We start from the raw sequence: 21384 nt of genomic DNA on the forward strand, positions 1-21384 counted from the left end.
CAATGTTATCAGAATAATCTTTAGGCTTGATCTTTTTGCAAAAAATTACAATGGGCAGATCCTTCAGGAGGGATGGCAGAATTTAACACCACCAAAACTGTGCCTAAAATGGCTACAAACCTGTTTGGTGGAACAAAAGGATCCAGCTCATCAGATGAGGAAGTTGTATCCATACGTGTCCATATATTCCCTTGGAGGGACAGCCACAGGACGGATCAGTGGAGAATCCATGGGCACTGCACCTCTGTAATGATGTCGGGCTGGGTAGTAGTTAAAAGAAACCTACCCTTAAGCCTTCCAGTAGCAAATACACAAATCTGTTGGAAGAGAAAGACAAGCAACCCATCTGTTCCCGACACAGTAACCATGTCCCACTAATCTCCTTATCGTAAGAAAAACAGAACATGGGTAACACGATAAATACACAAACAGCTTTCTGGGAGTGATAACTTCTGAAGAAGGTACGGAATGGTCCAAATAACCAGTCTTGGACATTAAACATTGACCTTAAAAAAAACATGGGGGCATGTTTTATGGAGGGGAGATCTCTGGCATTGGTAAAATGTCAGTATGAAATCAAGAGTGAAAGAAACATTCAGTAAAGGTTCTACAGACATTAGCAGTGATAATCATCAGAATCCTCAGGAATTGCTTCCGAAGGGAAGGTGGAGCACCCCAGAAAAGAAACAGGCTGTTAAAGAAATCCGGCCACTGTTGTAAATGTATGATTCCAATGCGTTTTCTTTTGCAATGGAACAGGCTGCAGCACCCATGGTTTTAAACAGCCTATCTTGGTTCAATGCTTGGAATCAAGATTCCATTTCTGAACCTTCTGGGCGAACCTGAAGAATAAGAAACGGCTCTCTCAAGAGATAAGAGTGCATATTGTAGGCTGCCAAAGACTTGTCCATAGGTGTTAGGTTTATGGAAGGAGCAGTGCTGAACTACCAAAGGATGGGCCTTGGGTACCAACCATGCCTCTTGGGGGTATTTCCTTGAAACCCAATGGATGGCTATTTTGAGGTATTTGAGCCCTTCTATGGTAGGGTACTGACTATTTGGCAGACAATGGTGTCCAATCCTTAAGAACTAGTGGTCTCACCATGCACTTTCGTAGCCTTACAATATGCCTATTGCCTCAAAATTAAGTACCCAGTTCCAGAAGGAAGCCAGTCAGCCGAAGCTTCTAATCAGTGTCGACAACCCCCTCCAACTACCCTGTCATAATCTGGAATAGCATCGCTCCCACTCCCCCCACCCCCCATTTACCCGTGAACAAGATGAACAGGTTGAGGATGAAGTCCTATGTCGTCTAAGGGGCACTTTCTTTTTATTTCCCCTTATATGATACGGACAACTTCTAGAGTCATGTGTATTAGGGGTCCGCAATGCTACCTGGGCAGCGTTTCTTCAGGAAAGACCAGATGTTGTCCTCACCTACTGCAAGATCCCCAATAAGTTGAAAAGGGGAGAGTCCTTTTTTTTAGCTACAATACCCCTCATGAATTGGTACAGAGGTTGGTATTAAGCAGACCCACCAACTCCAATTACAGAAGTGCGCTATAAGTTTGGATGCAGGATTTCCATCCCACTGGAGTGGCAAGCCTTGAATAATAAGAACTACTGTAAACCATATTGAAAGTGTATATAATGGTCAATTTCAAATAAAGCTTGGACACAATGAAATGATGGCATATGTATTGGTCTTTTTCACAATTGGGTCATTAACAACTCTACTGCAGACTCTAAATATTGCCTGTTGACAATATAATATATATTTTACAACTCCTGTTTTCATCACAAATCTTATATATTTTCTCCGAGGTGCAGCACAATTTATAACAGTCTGCAGTGAATACTGGTTACTTTGACTAATTAATATTTCCCACCAATCACTTACCGGCTAGTCCCGCGAAATCAGGTTCTTCTATCCACGACAATGCCCAATCAAGGGACACAGTCCATGCCAATTTCCACACTTCTCCAGGAACACTTGAGTTAAAAAATTAGTTATCAGGGCTCAATAGAGGAACTCTTGTGTCGCCATTAGCTTGCATTCTGCTGTCACTAAAAGGTGCTTTAAAGTACTTGCATAACTTCGGCATCAAAACCAAACTCTGGCTCTGACTTTGTGTGGTTAGTGTTCTAGCGTTCTGGAGTGCATGAAGGAGACACGCCAAAGCTCAACAAAACCTATAAATACAAAACCTACTATAGTGTAGAGAGATCGATTTTCCATGACGGCTTCAATATCAGACTACACAAATCTCACACCTAGACAACTCATTTATTCCTTTCTGCATTTTACATCATACCTGCACCACATGACCATTATAAATACATTATAAATGTTTCAAGAGATTCAATTCCCTCATTTGCTCAAACTCTACTCTCATAATGCAGCTAGAGCTTTATACACTATTCATTTCCCTGACCCTTTAAGGCAGCTTAAAGTGAGATCGACTGCATTCATGACATAAGCAACATATTGGTTAAGAACAGTTATTTTGTTCAAAATGGCAACCAGTGTAAAAGTAGAATTTAAAAAGTCTCTGAATCGTTTAACTGGAATCAAAGTCTTAGGCGTTAACAAAAATGTCCACATTTGGGAAACTGCACAAAATAGAGGCAAAGTCATAGTAGAATGTGGGTCAATGTGTCGGGTCTTGAACGGTCACTGGTATGCATGCTGCATGAGCGTTCCTTGTTACAGTCCTATATTCAATGCCGGTAAGGACAGTAGTTTCACTTTTACTGACCACTGGTGGCGGCTTGGGAATAAAAGACTTCATGCAGCTATTAAGTTAATGCCAGACTTCAACTTGGTCTCCTCCATCCAGTTCAATATAGCACTATTCACGCACCACATTTTTCTAAAGGGCTGGCACCCCTCTAAATTTCCGTAATATATTTGCTAAGCGCTTCACCAGGCCACCTGCTGCAGGCTCCTCCACCACCTGGAAAGTTCTAGTGAGCAGATTGTAGAAGGAGCCATAGCCAACAGCCACTACGGTGCAGGTCAGGCAGATAACATTGTAGGGCATGCTGAAATCCGGCGTGGGAAGATTCACAAGCAAAGGCTCCGTGTACAGACGCACAAAATAACTAGACTCATCTGAAGAAGGAAATCTGGAAAAGAAAACAGGATACGAAATCAGTATGCAAACAGGGGTCCTTATGAACAGAGTGCACAATCGCCATTTTAAGATATGGGAGGCCGGGGGCATTAGCACGTTTGGCCACGGGACATGCTGGTCATCTCCACCAAATTATTGTGAAAAGAAAAATTAGGAATTTGCAAACGCCACAAAATCCTTATTGAAAAGAACGATGTACAGGTCTGACATAATTCACGTTAAACTAAATGAACATTTGAAATCCAATTAGGTAGCCTTTTGGAATGTATACATTGATTCTTATTCACACTGAAGCATGGTATACAATGGATGATTGTGTAAGCACTTAATTTATATTGACCTACTGCTTCAGTGCTCTCAGCACTCCCAGGGTTGAACCATAGCAATAGTGATTTATTCACGTGGCTCAGATGGGACCTTGACGATATAACTAAAGCCTAGTGGCCAAATCACATCACCGACCTTGCTTTCATTGTTCAAAGGTGTGAGGGAGTAATTGCCCTAAACACTCCCGCACTTCAAAGTACAAGGACCAGACTCCAATGGGCAAACACCTGCCGCCCAAAATCCCACCCACACCGCATGGAGACTTCCAGAAGACAACACGGTGCAGGAGAATGCTTCACAATAATCCTATAGCAAAGAGCATTCCTCCAGCATTTAACCTTTGATTCGCAACAAACAAAAGCATAACGTGGAAGAAAACAATGTAGAACACCACATCCTGCTAGATTTATATACTGTACTGCAACTATTGTTCATTTTTTCTTGATAACTCTCATAAGTAACTTATTTTCTCTTCCCCTTCCAATTTATTTTGTGTTCAGTTTTATTTCACCCTGCGGCCAAAACGAGACGTATGTTGCTTGTGCAACTATATGTGATGTTGAAAGTGCCTTGAATACAGATTGTGCCATGTGTGGGAATAAGGTGGGGGAACCATCTTCTCTGGGGAGTAGGGAATTGCATGCAGTTGAGTTAGCAACGTAATAAGCGTGGATACCATGTGGTCACAGAAATGGGATATTGGGGGGGTGGGTGGGGAAGTTGTGGATGGAAGGGAGCAGTCACTAGGTGTAACCCAGATGATGTCTGATTAGGTCACAAGCCCTGTTCTTAAGAAATTTAAAGTGACTGCTGTGAGAGAGAAGCCTTGATGTAGCCACTAACGCACACCCAAGTGTAAACTGACATGAAATGTTAAACCAAATGTACTTTGGCACCTCCAGTCTACCCTCAGTTTGTGTACAAAGCATGTAACAGACAGATGTATGAAATGCCTACATAGAATATACATGCACCTTCTGAAATATACCTGGATGTACGGCAATGGAATTTAAAGGTTTGTTTTGGAGTGCTTTTTGTGGATTTGATCAAAGTCTGATGGGGAGTCAACCCCACATTTTACTGTTTGGGTGGATGATACAAATGCCAAGCACACTGCACTTTGACAATTCCTTGACGGGAACAGAAGCTACGAGGAACAGAAGTTCCTCTGCCAAATGCTATACTCTTAAATGTATGCCGCCATTCTGACTGAGTGCTGAAGGAGTAGAATTGCGCCGTCCCTCTAGCTTTTTCTTAGCAACAATTTACTAGAGATGGAACTTCCTTCACCCTGTGTCAGCCACTTAAAAAAGCAGAGCCACCTGGGCCTCATCTATTATAAGTCCCAGCAGGCACTTTTCTTGGGGCAGGCAAATGGGGCCATGGACTGGGGCACAGTTGGGACTAAGGGGTGCAAATGGCAGCCTATTAATCTCCCTCCTGGGAGGGGAGGGAGGCGTGTATTTAACATCCTTCGCAACTACACGCACAGAGGTTTGGGCATGATGCAGCAATGGTTGAATACTCTGTCGAGGGATTTTTTTAAGAAGGTGCCCAGAGAAGTTAGCATTTCTTTGCAAAACTAATCATACTTAAACAGTGTTCTGATTTCTGCAACGCCCTGGCTTGGAGACTGGGGTTGAACGTTTATGATGGACTGAAAGGGTTGCTGCCTTAATCAAAAGGACCAGAGGCTCAGAGGATCAGTATGCAATAGGCGGCCGTGGAGGCAGAAGTGGGGCACTAAAGTAAATCGCCAAAAGAAGCCATAAAATGACGAGTGGAGGCATTGCCATTCGTTTATGGTGTTTCAACAGGCAATTGGGCTTATTTTCTTGTTTGTGAATTGTTTTAGGATCATCAAATGAGAGTCTCAATGTCATCTGAACAGGGTTCTTTCACATTCATTTCCATTCTTCTGCCAGAGTGTTTGGAACATCCTTTGAATGCTGTGTTCACAAATTTAAGCTTTTGGCTGTTACTACACTTTTAACATGGTATGGTATTGTTCATTTATATAGCCCCTATACACAGGAAAAGTGTTTCAAGGCGCCCAAGGAGGGTGGGAACATGGTGAAAGAAAAACAGTCGTTCAGAGTTCTTGAAATTCTGTGACGATAATGGTCTGCAGAGTCAGTGCGTATAATACATTTAACAAGTTGAGACACAGCAAATCAGCACGACAGCGATTCTGCGGTTTTACAGTATAATTAGGGGTGAAGACAAGGGAGAATAGACAATCTTCGGGCACAGTGAATTTGGATCATGCAAGTGCAAAGACGGTGACAGGGCGGGGGGGGGGGGGGGATCCAAGTACACCCGGTCGGTAAAGACTGGGGTAAGTGCCGCAAGAGCCATTCACTCATGGGTTAGTTTTTCAAGTGCTGTGAAGGTACATGGGGTGCAGGGCCCTGAGGCAAGTGTGAAGAGGGGACTGGCGAGACTGAGGTACACCAGGCAGCAAGCTGTTAGGGGGAGGGAAAGAGTAGATGCTAGGTTAGCAGGGCAGAGGGAGAGAGAAGGAAGGAGAAAAGGAAGGTCTTGAGAAGATTCCAAAACTTAAGATCAGGCTCAAGACGGAGGGCGGCAGAGAAGCTATTCTAAAGGGAGGTGCCTGCTGAGGATAAGGATGTACCTCTAAATCTCTGCTTGGAGAACTGGCTCACTCGCTGAAAGCTGGAGGTAGATGAGCGGAGGGCTTGTGAGGGACAGTATTTAGGTAGGCAGCGTTGCAGGTAGGTAGATCCCAGTCCCCAGAAAGCCTTGTGGACAATGCAGAGGGTCTTGAACTTGATCCTTGCAGCGATGGTGAGCCAGCGAGGGATTTCCGCGCCGCCAGAGAGATGCGGTCCCTGGGCTTGAGGCCAAGGATAAGTCTTGCGGTTCTATTCTGGATGAGTTGCAGAGGGCACAGGGCAGAAGAGAGGTTGAAGAGGCTGTTGCAATAGTACGGCCTAGAGAACAAGGGGTCTGGAGACAGTCGCTGGGGGAAGTGAGGTGGTGTAGCTGATAGTTAGACTTTTTAGAGATGTCAGATATGTGGGAGGAGGAGGAGTGTGGAGTCGAAGACGACCCCCAGGTTTTTAGCCTCGCAGGTGGGTGTAGGCACTGGGCCAACGGAGGCCAGCCAGAGTGATGGTGGGAAAGCGGCAGCAGAGGTCCCAATGAGAACAATCTCAGTCTTTAGGGCGTTGAGGCAGAGGTGGTTTCCAGCACACCATGACTGAATAGCGGACAGTCAGAAATGAGCGAGGAGGCAGCGGCTGAGGGTAACCTGAAGGATAGTTGCGTGTCATCCGAGTAACACTGGAAGTTAGAGGTTAAAGTGGCAATTACATGTGCCAGGGCAGCCACATAGATGTTGAAGAACGACAGGGATAGATTAGATTCCTGGGGAAAGGCACAGGTTAAAAGAGCTAGTTGAGAGAGGTTCCGAGCTCCTCCTGGGATAGGCTGTCTCAGAGGAAGGCGGTTAACCAAGCCAGAACCTGACCTGCGATTCCCCGGGTATCCGAGACGTACAATCAGGATGTTGTGGTTGACCATGTCAAAGGCAGAAGAGAGGTCAAGGGGAATGAGGACAGAGGGAGCGTTAGTGTCTTTGAGGGCAGATCTTCACGGGTGTTCAGAAGAGCAGTTTCCGTGCCTCTGAATGCTCTAAAGACAGACTGGCTGTCATGGAAGCAACCAATAGATTCAGTGTGGAGGGTCAGCTGGGAGATAGCCAACTTCTCTAGGAGTTTACCCAAAAAAGGAGTGCTAGAAATATGTCTGTAGTTTGCCAGAATGGAGGGGTTGACATAGGGTTTCTTGGGCAGAGGGTGCACGAGGGTGTGCTTAAGGGCAGTTGGGAAAACTCCAGTGGAAAAGGAGAGATTGCAGAGGTCAGCCAAGGCCGGGTGCGAGGGATTGTCCTTAATGGTTTTAGAGGGGCAGCGGTCCGCCTGTTCCGATGAGGCCTTCATAGACCAGACCTTTAAAAATTTCATTTGTATACGGTTTTATTAAACCTTTACAAAAGAATATACAGAGAATAAAAAGATTTACAATAGTGTCTAACTGGTTTTACCCAATCAGGCGCTTTCCCCAGCTTTTTAAACATGGCTTTATTCAATTCTCCATCCTCCGCAGAGCTAATGGCCTTGAATTTATAGCCGTTCGGGAAAATCCCATTGGCTTTTTCCTGGTTCACAACCTTACCAACCTGGACAGCTGGTGGTTGGGGAATATAATGAGGCTGTTTGTTGTAAAGTTTAGTAAGCTGCTTCCCCTGGTCAATAGTTCGATTAACCACCATTTCCTTAAGTTTAACTGCCTCGCACATTAGCGTCTTAAAAATCAGTGCTCGAATTACATTTGCACCCACAGACTGGGATTCCTTGCGCCAACTCAGGGTTCAGATGCATTTTATTCCTGGGATTTTGATCTCCCCAGTAACCCTCAAGGTTCTGAACGCACAAGCGTCACTACCCATAGGCACCAGTGCACCCGAGACCATACTCTGCTGGAGGAGGATTTTGGGATGTCGATACAACAGAGGCAGGAATCTATTCCCTAACGGGATATCTGGTGCAATTAGAGTTGTTTCACCCTCGACACACCTGGACCGATTGATTGGTTTTACCAACACAACACCCAAACCAGTCAAGGATGGCTCCTCACATCTACTAGGGGTTAACTATTAAGTTAAACTCTGTGTGCAGGTTTACCCCCCCACCCCACTTAAATTAGCCATGAACTTCCACCATATTACTTCGGGGAGAACCCAAGGAATTAGAACTATGTACGGGATGAGTTAATTTTTCACCCATGGTTGACCGGTCAGGTTCTGTACCAAAAATCAAGCGGGTCATTACCCAATCTCATAACACATCTTGGTCTCAAACTGCTGTGGTTGAAGGTGGTGGGCCTACCATTCTCCATCTCATTTACCCCTATTGCATTCATACCATCATCCACCACAACGCAATTAGACTTTATACGTTTGGGACCCCCCCACCAATATCATGCAAAAAACCTTTATTTCCGAGATAAGCATTATTGGCTCGATAGGCTTGTATACCCTTTTACGTTCGGTGCCTGGGAAAATGGATGAGTTTGCTTTAGGTTTCACCATTTCTATTCCTAGATCGCTGCACCTATATATCAAAAGTTAATGACCAGAGCCTATAACCTGCGTACACACCCTAGTTATGTCAACTAGCTGACAAATCTCTATACACGAAACATAAGCGCTACAAACACGAAACCACCTTCCACAAGAGTCTGACACTGTAGTATTAATATTGGAGCCCGTCGCCCCTATTACAGCTACAACCTCCCGATCCTCAATAGCTCAAGAAAGTGCAACACCTTCAAATACAAAACCGACTGGGAATCCAACCCAAAGGGCGCCCCCGCCACTCACGCCACTCTCTCCCAAAAAAGCCCCTTTGGGTTTTCAAACCCACCAAACACTGACTAGAGTAGAAATAGTTTGGTACTCCAGTTCTTAAGGTTCAGTGGACACTCAATCCATCGAAAGTGCACTAATGCAATCGTGCAAGTGCAAAAGGTGCCAAGTGCGAGTGCTTGATTGCTAGTGAATTAAATACAGCTAGCACATAATATAAAATCAATTCTAGCAAATCCAGCGGGTTAAATATAGATTTAGTCCCAGCGGCGCAACATATGATGGTAAAAATGAAAATAGTAAACATAAAATATGTTGGTTCAAAAAAATGCTAGACTAGAGAACCCGCTCAAATATACCATCTAAAAATACCTAAAAGCTACTAAGTATAAAGCTAAGATTATAAAACATTCAAAGAAAGAAAAACTGCAGTTCGAACAACGTCGCACAGTTCAGTACAAGCTAGGGCAACACAGTGAGCAGGGAATGTTTGACAGCTCAGGCGGCTTCCGTAGTCTGTCTCTCCGCCCCGCTCCACTCCACTTGTTCTTGACCATTTACCTATTAACAGTACTGGGCAGCCATAAAGTTTCAAAATCAAAAAGGTCAAAAATCCAAATGTCCAGTTTTGAGCCCAGTTCCAAGGAGGGGATTAGTTTCAAGGAGGTGAGATAATAGGTGCCTTTCAACAAGGAATGAACAGTTGCCAAGCCCATTGGGAATATAAAAGTGTACATAATTCAGTCTGTCCTACATTTTTTCGGTATCCGTATAAAATCCACCCAAAAAAACAAAAACGACAAAAAGGCTGAATTCGGCACTGGAAAAATGACCCGAGTTAACAACCATAATGTTGATCAGGGTGAGCAGGGATGTCCCCCCACGCCCCTTGATCAACATTATGGTACTTTGGGGGTGTCCCGGGGCTTCCAAAAAAAGGAAAGTGGGGGACAAACAACTTTAAGAAGAAAAAAAAAAAGAAAGGACCCTGCAGTGCCAGTTCCTATCCACGTCAGTGAACAGAGCTGGCGTTGCGGGGAGAAGGGGAGTTGGAGGTACACAGCAATGAGTGACGCCAAAAAGAAAGGGGGCGGGAAGGGGAGCGGGTTAAAAAAAAAATACAAAAAAAAAAGAAAGGCATTTTGCTGCGGGGTAATGCTAGCGATTATTGCAATTTGGAAAATTTCGAATTTGTAATTTTTGGGATTTGAAATGTTCGCAACTGAAATAGTCAGACATCCACTTTGTTCAGAGTTTTAAACAATCCTGCTGCATAATGCTCCCCATGCATCATGTCGTGTGTGCAGATATTGATTACATCCCGGGGAAGTTCATCGGAAAGCCATTTGGCCATATGTCATAGTTACTTTCTATATACCTCAATGCGTAAATATGCTGCGATATCCCAGCTCTAAATGGGTGGCATTTTAAAAAAGGGAAGGTATTCAAAACAATGGTTTTACCATTCAGGGTATGCTCGTAATGCAGCCCTAATCAGTCAAATTCAGGCGGATGTTAATATTTATAAAGAGACTCATCACTCGTGGTAACCTTGTGATGAACCCAACACTCTGTACACTGAAGAATGGCCACAAGAAGCGAGAAGCATAAAGAGGCACGTACAGAAAGGTATCCCTCAGACTTCTACTCAATTCTGTATTCAGGAGAAACTCACAGTGTGGTGAAGAGAGGGCTATCCTCCATGTCATCATTCTTCATGGGCACAGTACTTGGAACCATAGCACTCAGGGCAGATGGACTGAAAAACAAAAAACGCAATACTGTGAGATTAAAGGAATATGCAATACACCCCAACATAGCCAAGTTAGGAGAGATTTGACTTAACAGAAACTGCCCAGCCAATAGTTTTGTGAAAAATGACAGGAGAAAGAATTTCAGTACTGATTTGGTTTTATTACCAGAGAGTGATGAAACATTTCTGTGGACTAGTTCACAATTCCAATGATGTAACCAAGGTACACGAACGTTACACAGATTTGTCAAGTGTCGCCTTGTGAGGGCTTAGAAAAAACTATCTGTAATGATTAGGCAAAGGATTCCACCGCAATGTACTTGACTTTCACAATGGTAACGGGACAGAGGAGCCATGCATCGCCCTTAGGAGGGGAGTGGGTGATTATAAATTACAGTAGGTCCACAGTCCAACAGTATTACTGTGAAGAAGTCAGATCCTGGAGGTTAGGGGTTGAGCTACAGTGACCTTGGGGCAGATGACTGCCACCAGCTTTATGATGCAGACAACAGAGATGGTTATAGGGAGCATCCACAGGATACCCAAACCCATCCCTAATCCTCTAGGGATTTCCACTAATACTACCAGGGAGACATTTGGCGGGAAAGGGATGTATTACAATGCAGACAATTAAACAAAATATCAAAATGTATGTGGTTTACAGAGCCATAAATGCCCACAGAACTAATCATACCCATGAGAACAGTTGGTCCACTTGGGTCCCAGGCTGCTAGCTTGGATATTTGTGGAGCACGAATGCTGATGGGTGCAGGTCCTCCTCTTTTGAGGGAGGGTAGAATCCAGTGCTCTCAGGCAGAGCCGACTGCTGCAGTCTGGTCTAAAATGACGATGGTGGCAAACCTGAAACAGCCTTGGCTAAAAGATTTTAGTCCCATTTTCTGATACCAAGCTCCGAAGCGTGGTTATACACTCCAGAAACCCGACACAATTACGCTCCCCACAACCAGAGCAAGTGAGAGATAAAAGGGGGCAAAAAACAGAAAGCAGTGCGGGTGGTAATAAGCGAAGGAGTTAGAAGTGAAGAGGAGGGAGAGAGATGAAGGCAGAGTGGGGATAGCGGTAAAAGGAGTTGGGCAGATGATTGGAAGAGGGAGTAAGGAAGGTAGAAAGGAAAGCAGAAATGACAGAGTGGAAGTGAAAAGGAGGTGAGGTGAAAGGAAGAGCAGAAAGGGAATTAGATGGAGTTGAGGCAAGGAGAAGAATGGAGGGAAGTGGAGGTGAAAGGTTTAGTTGCGGACATGCAAAGAGAAAAAAAGTGGAGGGTATAAGGGGGCATAGGTAAGAAAAAAGGTGAAAAGGAAGGTCAATGTGAGAGAAGTCAATAGTTGATAAGAGAAGTGAGTTACAGGAATATGCTGCAGAATCTCTAGAACGCCACAGAGAATGAAGGAGGCAGGGAGGAGGAGGAGGAGAAGAGAATAAGGAGAAATCAGATGTGAGCCAAAGGGGGTGGGGTGGAAAGGTCCCCAGAATTCAGAGCATATGCCAAATCATCCCACGGGGGAAAGACCTGGACATGACCTGAGGGTTTGGAAGAACCCTACGAGTCAGGGCCTCATGAGGGGGGAATGAGGACTACTCATCTCAGGTGCCAACAGATGCATAAGAGTCAGACACCAGAGCCGACATCCATCATAATAACCCAAGGCACTAGGGCTGATGGTGCCAGGTATCAAAGCAATAAAAAAAAAATAACAAACGGGCCATCCTGATCAAGCCAAGAAAAACGCTACAAACCGTCAAACATTTTAAGGGACACTTAGTTGCGTGTTACCAAGGACGACAGTCATACCGGGGAGAGGGGAATGGACGGAGGATCACAATCTTACGAAAATTTCTTTTTAACCTATTCTTGAAACTGCCCAGTATGTGACCTCAGTTAAATATGAACCCATGGTTGTATCATTTTGTTCATAGACTTTGTGAACTGTTAGGCAAGATTATATGCAGTACCCTTTGGGTGCACTACAACAACCCTGACCTGGCAATAGGGACCCATCCTTTGGTACAAGTCTGTACTACACAGGTTGGTAGCGTGTTGAGCAGCCATGCTTATCTCAAGAGGGGTCAATGTGAGCTGTAGGGGAGTTACACAGAGATTCACAGTGACAAGTATTCAAATAAACTTACACACAAGGTTTATTGATTAAACAATCATTTAACAGTCAGTTTGAATAAGCCTTCTTCAGAAGGGGGCAATATAATAGTAACACAAATACACTCCAAAATACACACTTTTCATATTTCTAAATCAGTACGTGCCCTTTTGGGATGGCTCACAGACACTACCTGCACCCTCAGGTGACTTCAATAGTAAGGGTGCTGGGGACATTAATATGTCACTGTTGCATTTAGAAAACTATTGAGGAGTGTCAAAGAAAAGATTTCAGAATAAGACAAGTATTTACACAATTATTCTTAAGCAGGTAAGTACTTTCAAAATAACCCTCCAATGCAAAGTCTTTTAACCCATTCCTGGAAGGAAGGCAACGCCTAATCAGAGGAGAGGAGAGTCATTCAGGGAGCCCGGCCAGCCAATGTTAAGTTAGCAAAAGTCAAGGTGAACTGAAGCACTTCTTGCAGGCAAGTAAAAGTCTTGCACAATGTTTTAAAAGTCTTTGTAGAAAAGAAGAAATCAAACTACGGCCACACGCTGATTAGGCTTGTGAGGTACAGAAGCTGGCAGCAACTCCACAGAGGCAACCAAAACAAGTCTCCAACGAGGACAAGTGAGGTTACACAACAAGAGATAAGTTCCAGCAACTGGAGTGGAATTTCAAAAAGCTCAGAGAGGATGTCCAGGTGGCTTACTTTGAAGTTGATTGGTCCCACCAACTCAAGGGGAGAAGTCGTCCTTGCAGGGGCTTCTCTGGCGATACAAATTTGGAGTTTCAGCACAGCAGCAAGGCTTCACCGGGCAAACCAACAGTCCAGGAGAGAGGAATTGCAGCAGGCGTCCTCTTCAAGTTCTTCGGATTCCTTCGTCCAGTGGTCTACTCTGCCTTCCAAGCCAAAAAGCCTTGCCTTTTATGATTATTATTATTATTTATAACGCGCTTAATACCCAGAGGTTTCTAAGCGCGGACCCGGGGATTGAACCTGTTTTGCTCCGTGTCGTCTTGCTTCCAAGGCGAGCACATTGCCACTAAGCTATACTCCAGAGATAGGTTTCTCCCATTCATTCCAGCCTAGCTGTCAGTCAACCAGCAGGGTGGCTGTCCTTGCCGGACAGCCAACCGGCCAATCACCTAAGAGTGCATTCCTGTCTCCTAGGAGACTAAGCGCAGGGAGTTTCGGGCACCACCCTTGCTTCCTGCCCCCGCCAGACACCCTGGAGGCAGAGGCGGGCTGCACTCATGAATCCTGCCAAAAGCAGAACTAACAACCAAAAAACTGGTTTGGCGCACAGAGTAAATCTCAAGAAGGACCCTGCCACAAAGAAATGGCGAAAAAAGAACACCGGGCCATTTTGACAAAAATGGCACCCTTGGGTGCTTTACTGCAGCTGCAAACGCAGCCCGCAGTAAAGGCACACCACGGTAGTTAAAATTAAACCACTGCCACCAGCCATTCATCGAAGAATGGGTAACATAAAATTGTTACATGAGAAGCTAGACAAAGGTAAGTAACCCCCTCCAGCACCCTATTGTAAGATAGTGTGTGCTGGGTCTAGAAAGTTACAAGTGTAAGTAAAGTCAAATTCACTTCGCTGCTCTTGGAAACAGTAGTTTATCCAAGAGAAGGTATTTAAACCTTGGGAAATATAAAAGACTTCACTGTGCCACCGTACTGCAGGGGCTGTGTGACACAATGTAAAAATATAATGCATATGGAGTTTGTCAGACTCCCACAACCAAAAGAAACAGACAGAAAATACATAGATTTAAAAGTACAAAGTTTAGCAAAAGAGCTGGGGGTATCCAAGGTGGGAGGAATTTAGCACTACACTGAAAATTCTCCCTAACATGAACCATACATGGTTTCATAGAGTTGTCCATTGATACCCCGGCTGCAACAACGCTTAAGGAAAATGTACTCCGTGTAAATGAATGCCTCAATAAATCAACACATGGAAATACTAAAAAAAAAGCAAAAGTAAAAAAAATAACTGCAGGAATAAACCGGTAAGTACAATTTGAACTTGGAGCAGCAGTACTTTTTACACAGAACTGCATATAAAATAGAAATACTAGAAATCTGCCGAGTATTTAAAAAAAAAAAACTCCTAAATCATAGTAGGAACTAGTATGTAATGCAGATTTACAGTTAAGTAAACGCCTCCAGTACTTTTTGGGAGTTTTAGAAGTTCAGAAAGGTTTGCCCACAAAAGGCAGTGGGACGAAGTCAGAAGTGAGCTCCTGGTTATAGGTAACAGCAGTATTTGCCAGTGTGCCAGAGGAGCTGTATTCTGCAACCTTCAGGCCAGTTAGGATGAAAGCCCCACCAGATGAGTTCAATGACCTGAGGGCCTGAAGAGAAAGGTCGCAGAGATGACCAAACAGGGTCACATGAATAGATAAAGGATTGGGCACTAGAAGCTGAATCAATTTGCCCAGCACTGGGCTGATTCTCGCGCATTATATATGGTACGTCGTCCTTTCAAAGCCTGGCATTTAAACGTGAACATTATAACAAAAATATTCATCGAATTTTTTGGGGAGGGAAGGGAAAGGGCAAATAAGGGTTTGGGTGGGTACGGAAAAGGTAAGAATAGGTGGGGGGAACGGGACTGGGGGGCAGAGACTCGGGACACTCCAGCTAACTACATACCTATCTCTCTCAGACAGGGTTGCTAAGTTGTTTGGGAAAGTTATATTGAGCCATCTACAACTTTTGACTGACAGCTAATGATGCGATTAGTGTCCATCTGGCCGGGTTCCAGAATAGCCGTGGAACAGTGAATCAGTTTTTTATGCTTTTACACACAATCCAGAAGTATACCGTAATATGAAAAATGCACCTGTAAGTGTTGTTTCTGGCTTGATGACTGCATTTGATTCTGTGTCCTGTGTAGAGCTGTGGTGGATATTGGCAGCGCAAAAGGGTTCCCCAGTACCCGATTACTATATTAGCACTGCTCTTTGCGGGCAGTGAAGTGTGCGTTTGCTATGGTGTGGGTGGCAAACAGACTTTTTTGGGGTCGGTTCAGGTGTTAGGCAGGGATGCGTCCTGGCCTCACTTTTATTTAAAATCTATGCACAGAAAATTATAGATGCATTATCAAGAGGGTGCCAGGACAGTCCTAAACTGGCCTCAAACAAATTCCCTGCCCCTTTTTAAGTGGACGATGCAGTTTTGATGGTCACTACATCGCAGGATCTGAAGCAATCCCGTTCTGTCATTTTGACAAAGTGGAGGGAAATTGGTCTTACAGTAAACAGGACCAAAACCAAGTCGCTGGTTTTTAGACCACATTCTAAGAAGTATATTCCGATTAAGTTGACAATAGTGGGTGAAGTAATTGAACAGGTCAACAACTTTGATTATCTCAGAGTTCGATGCCAGGCAAGTCCAGGATGGATGGCCCAGACTAATAGGGCTGCCACTACGCTAGAAAAGTTTTGTGGCACGATTTTGTCTGTCTCTCTTTACCAGTCATGGGAGTGGTGCCATATCGCTGGCACTAGAATTATAACCGAAGCAGGCTTTGTCAGCCGCATTTTAAAGGGTCAGAATTATGGGGGTATGGGAAGATTGAGAAGCTGCTTGGTAGGGAAAACAACTTTCTGAAGAAGCTATTATTACCTGCAAGTGCACCGACTGCCTTAGTTCATTTAGAAAATGGCACTACCCCCCCCCCCCATTGGGTCCAGAAGAACAAGTTACTTACCAACTGTAACGTTCTTTCGACTGGATGTTCCTCCCACGTATTCCTCATCTTGTGATAGACTCACATAGCAGTGTTCAATTTGGAGGTGGGAGTGCTAGTTTTTGTTTTCATGGACAGAGTGAAGTACCGCTCTGGCAAATAGTCCCTCATTGGAGGAAGAGGCATCTAAGCAGTAATGCTTGATAAAAGTATGCATTGATGCCCATGTTGCAGCCAAGCAAATATCTTTTGCAGGGACTCCCCTCTTCAAAGCCGCAGAAGTAGCCATTCCCCTAGTGGAGTGAGCATGTAGCCCATCTGGTGGGTCTTTTCCTGCTAATCTGTAGCATTCCAATATAGCTAGAATGGTCCAGCAGGATATAGTTTGTTTTGTCACTGCTAACCCCAATTTACGACCTGTGTAACGCACAAAGAACTGGTCGTCTTGACGTAACTGCCATTCTTGAAATGTAAAAGCTGAGGGCCCTCTTGGGGTCCAGCCTGTGTAATCTCTCCTCTTCTTTTCCCAAATGAGGAGGACAGAAAGTAAGTAAAACATTTCTGCGACAAATGGAAGTCGGAAACTACTTTCGGTAAAAAAGATGGTTTAACTTTCAGAACTACCTTGTCCTTGTAAAATGTGGTGTATGGAGGTTTACATGAGAGAGCCTGTAGTTTACTAACCCTGCGGGCTGATGTTAATGCCACAAGAAAAACAGTCTTTAGTGTTAAAAGCCTCAATGGACAGGAGTACAGAGGCTCAAATGGTATTCATGTTAGGAATTTAAGAACTAAATTAAAATCCCAAGTTGGAACATGAAATGGTATTGGTGGATATACATTTGTAAGTCCTTTCAGGAACTGTATTATTAATGGTATTTTAAAGTAAGAAACCTCTTCCGAGGGCTTAAAAATGGAGAGCGCAGCAAGAAATCCTTTGTTCCGATCTGGAGCCCCAGATTGGTTAGATGTAATAGAAAAGAAAGCAACATTGGTGTGCAACATTCAAAAGGGTCCACATCCCTATCTTTGCACCAGTTACTGAACTTATTCCAACGACACCGGTATAAGGATTTCGTTGCTGGCCTCCTGGCCGAAAGCAAAATCTCCATTATCCGGAAGACCCCAATCCTTGTATCTCAACCTCTCAGAAACCATGCATGAAGGTTGAGCGTGTTGACCTCTGGATGGAGAACCCGACCTTCCTTTTGCGAGAGAAGATCCTCTCTTTGTGGAAGACGTACTGGAGGGCAGATGACATGTCCAGAAGGCCCGGGTACCACGTCCTCCTGGCCCAGTCCGGGGCAATTAGGATCATGGTTTTCCTGAACTTTATCAACCTCCTGATTACTTGAGGAATCACGGGAACTGGAGGAAACGCGTACAGCAGGGGAAAATCCCACTCGACTATGAACGCGTCTCCTAGAACTCCTCTCGGGGGAAATTCCCTTGAGCAATACTGATCGCACTTCCGGTTTACCGTGGTTGCGAACAGATCCACTTGAGGGGTTCCCCAAAGTGCGAAGATCTCCAGAAGAACTTCCTGAGCTAACGCCCACTCATGGGAGACTGTGCTCTGCCTGCTCAGAGTGTCTGCCGGCGTGTTCTGCTCTCCAGGTAGGTGAACTGCCGATAGAGAGATTCCCTCTTGTATCGCCCAGAACCAGAGCTGCATTGCCTCTCTGCAAAGAGGTAGTGATCCTACGCCTCCTCTTTTGTTGAGGTAGTACATGGCTACTGTGTTGTCTGTCATTATAAGGACATTCTTTCTCTGTACGGAGGGCAGGAAGGCCTTCAGCGCTAGTCTGATTTCCCTCAGCTCCAATAGGTTGATGTGTAGTTTGGATTCCGATGAGACCAACGTCTGCTGATTGTCAGATCGTTGGTGTGAGCTCCCCACCCCGTGAGGGAGGCATCCGTCACTAGTGTCATCTCCGGCCATGGTTGCCAAAAGATTCTCCCTTGAGGATGTTGTCGTTGCAAGCCCACCATGATAGATCCTGAGCAACTGCACTCGGAACTTGCAGAAGATCTGGCATATTCCCTGGAGAATTGGGACCACTGAGTTCTGAGGGCCCATTGGAGGGATCTCATTCTGTCTGGTCTCTGCCACCAGAAAAATGCAGGATGCCATGAGGCTGAGCAACCTCAGGAAATCGAAGGCCGGCAGATACTGGGCTTTTTGGAATTTTGTTACCATCTGCTGGATGTGGAGAGCTCTCACCTTGGGCGGTGTCCAAGACTGCTCCGATAAACTGGAGTTGTTGGGATGGTATCACGTGAGACTTCTTGAAATTGAGGGAGAAGCCCAGGTTGTGGAGGAAGTGGCAGGTGATTGACAGATGTTCCTGAGCTTGTTCTGGAGAACATGGCTCTGATTAGCCAGTCGTCCAGGTAGGTGTAGACGTGAATCCCCCCCCTCTCCTGAGACTCGCTGCCACTACCGCCATCAGTTTGGTGAAAACCCTCGGAGCGGAGGTCAGCCCGAATGGCAGAACTCAAAACTGATAGTGAGAACCGCCAACTGCGAACCTCAGGTATTTTCTGTGCTTGGGATGGATTGGCACATGAAAATAGGCATCCTGAAGGTCCAATGATACCAACCAGTCTTGGAGTTGAAGAGCCTGAAGGATCTGACCATCTTCAACTTGTCCTTTCTGAGAAATGTGTTCAAATTTCTCAGGTCCAAGATGGGTCTCATTCCTCTGTCCTTTTTGGGGATGAGAAAATAGGGGGATTACCAGCCCTTGTTCCTCTCCGCTACAGGTACATGTTCTATTGCACCTTTCTCTAGCAGGGTTATAATTTCCTGCCAAAGGAGCGGGTCTGGAATTTTGGTAGAGCTGGCTCCTGGTGGAAGATCGTGAGGTCTTTTTAGGAAGGGTAGGCAGTAACCTTGGGCTACTGTTTCCAGTGCCCAAGTATCTGAAGTAATGCCTCGCCATTCTTTCAGATGCTGAGAGATTCTGCCTCCCACTGGTGTTTTGCATGATAAAACCTCAGATTTGGAGGCGGCTGCAGGAGCGGCTGAGGGCATAGATGCCATTCCTGAAGATGGCTTTGTAGTCTTTCCTCGTCCACCACAAGTGACATTCCCTTTGCCCCTTTGAAAAGCCTGTCCTCTTCCTCTATCAACAGAGGAGTAGTATCGAAAAGGATGACCCCACCAGGAAAATGAGCCCAAATAGGGTTTCTGAGGCTGCCGCATGGAGGCACTAAGGGATTTAGCTGCTGCTTTCGAGGTCTGTAGTTTTTCTAGGCTCTCATCAGCCTTATTACCAAACAGCCTCGAGCCATCAAAGGGCATGTTGAGAAGTCTGTTCTGCACACCTGGTGCAAACCCCGACTTTCTCAACCACGGAAATCTGCGTAGCACTGTGCTTGATGCCATGGACCTGCTAATACTATCAGCAGTATCCAGTCCAGACTGGAGACATTCCCCCATTGCCTCCTTCCCGTCATTGACTATATTCAGGAAGCCTTCCCTTTCCTCGCCTTCCAGAATATGTTCAGCCGGCGCCAAAATGTATTCCCACAGGGTATGTGTGAACCTGGCCAGGGTACAGGTGACATTGGTCGATTTCAAGGCCATGCTACGCGAAGTAAAAACTTTACGAGCCGAGGCATCAACCTTTTTATCCTCCCTGTCCGGAGGTATGGTTCGGTATGCGGTTTGCCTGGAAGTAGTAGCGGCCTGAATAACCAGACTTACTGGTGTAGGGTGTCTATTCAGATATTCTGGATCAGAAGTAGAAGTTCTGTACTTCTTTGGAGGATTGCTGTCTACTGCAGCAATGCCATCAGGTTTTTCCCAGTTCCTTTCAACTGTCCTTTGGAGAGCCCTATGGAAAGGGAGAACTGGGTCTTTCGGGGGTCCCCGGACTATAATGTCCGTCATATCATCTTGCTCAAACATAGGGGAGGCTCTTCCCCAACCCATATATTCAATCACCCTACTCATCAAATTCCTATACCCTGAGTGTGCATGTTCTGCAGGATCAGGTGCAGCAAACTACAATTCAGGTGATGTGTCCACACCACTAGCAGAATGCAGAGTTTCACATAGGTCTCATTTTTGTTTCAGGGTTTATAAGTTCCTCTGGAACTTGTCTAGTGCCATATTGTACTCCAAAAGGAGTGACATATTCATTCTCTGAGCCAGATTCTTTAAAAATTGAAGACATGGATTTAAAAAAGTCCGATTTGGGTAAAAGTGTAAACCTTCTCTTTTCCTCCTGATTTTTTGTTGAAGGAATAGGTGTAACGCTCACCTGATTCTCGCAGAGGCGCCGGTCTTGACTGGGCGACTACCGTATCTTCAAAGGTGATGTGCAGCACCCGGTTGGCTCTTTGGGCTGGACCTCTGTGCCCTGTATGCCTGACGTGCAGAGTAAGATGTCTGCAGATAGAAAATACGGGGTTAATGAACTGGGGTTATTGGGGTGTCCCTATCTCTTTCCTCTTCTCCTCTCCTGTAGACCCCCACAGGTTAACGCTCTCACCTTCGGTAAGTGAATGCCGAGCTCTCCATCTGCCTCGGGGCAGGGTGCTGTAACCAGTTTCTTCACTGGATAGGTAGCGCAGGCCTCTCGACTCCAGAGGACTGCTGTCCGTCGTTTACTGCACGAACGGTAAGTTTCCAGTAACTCAAATGTCTTTAAAGTCTTTAATAATGATGTCTCTTGCTTTGCAGGGTTCCGGCGATGGCGGATGACGGGCTGAAGTGAGTTGAAGATGGAGCCCGTGTGATGAATAGAAGCGCCTGGAAGCACGTAAGTAAGCGCTTGTTGCCAGCTTCACGATGCGCTCTAACTGTCTTTTTATTTTGCAGGTACAAGTTCGGAGCGGCTGCAGGGTGCCGGGATACCCACTGGGTTAGATGTGGAAAGGAGTAATGGCACGTGAGTATTAAAGTTCCCCAATGTCTTTAAACGCACCTTGTTTT

At 45.2% G+C, this 21384-nt stretch overlaps 1 protein-coding gene across 1 annotated transcript in view; it reads right to left on the reverse strand.

The window, feature by feature from the left end:
• Positions 1 to 2268: 2268 nt before the first annotated feature.
• The window catches only part of PIGT (phosphatidylinositol glycan anchor biosynthesis class T), a 324961-nt gene continuing 305845 nt past the window's right edge, over positions 2269 to 21384 (reverse strand). Inside the window, exons 11-12 of the mRNA XM_069652141.1 lie at positions 10532 to 10615; positions 2269 to 3129 (exon numbers count right to left, since the gene is read on the reverse strand). Of these exons, the coding sequence (XP_069508242.1) occupies positions 2874 to 3129; positions 10532 to 10615 (340 nt within the window). The 3' untranslated portion in view covers positions 2269 to 2873. The remainder of the gene's footprint in view (positions 3130 to 10531; positions 10616 to 21384) is intronic.

This window comes from Ambystoma mexicanum, chromosome 3p (genome assembly GCF_040938575.1).
Source record: "Ambystoma mexicanum isolate Mex_15411 chromosome 3p, UKY_AmexF1_1, whole genome shotgun sequence".
In the NCBI taxonomy this organism is placed as follows: domain Eukaryota; kingdom Metazoa; phylum Chordata; class Amphibia; order Caudata; family Ambystomatidae; genus Ambystoma; species Ambystoma mexicanum.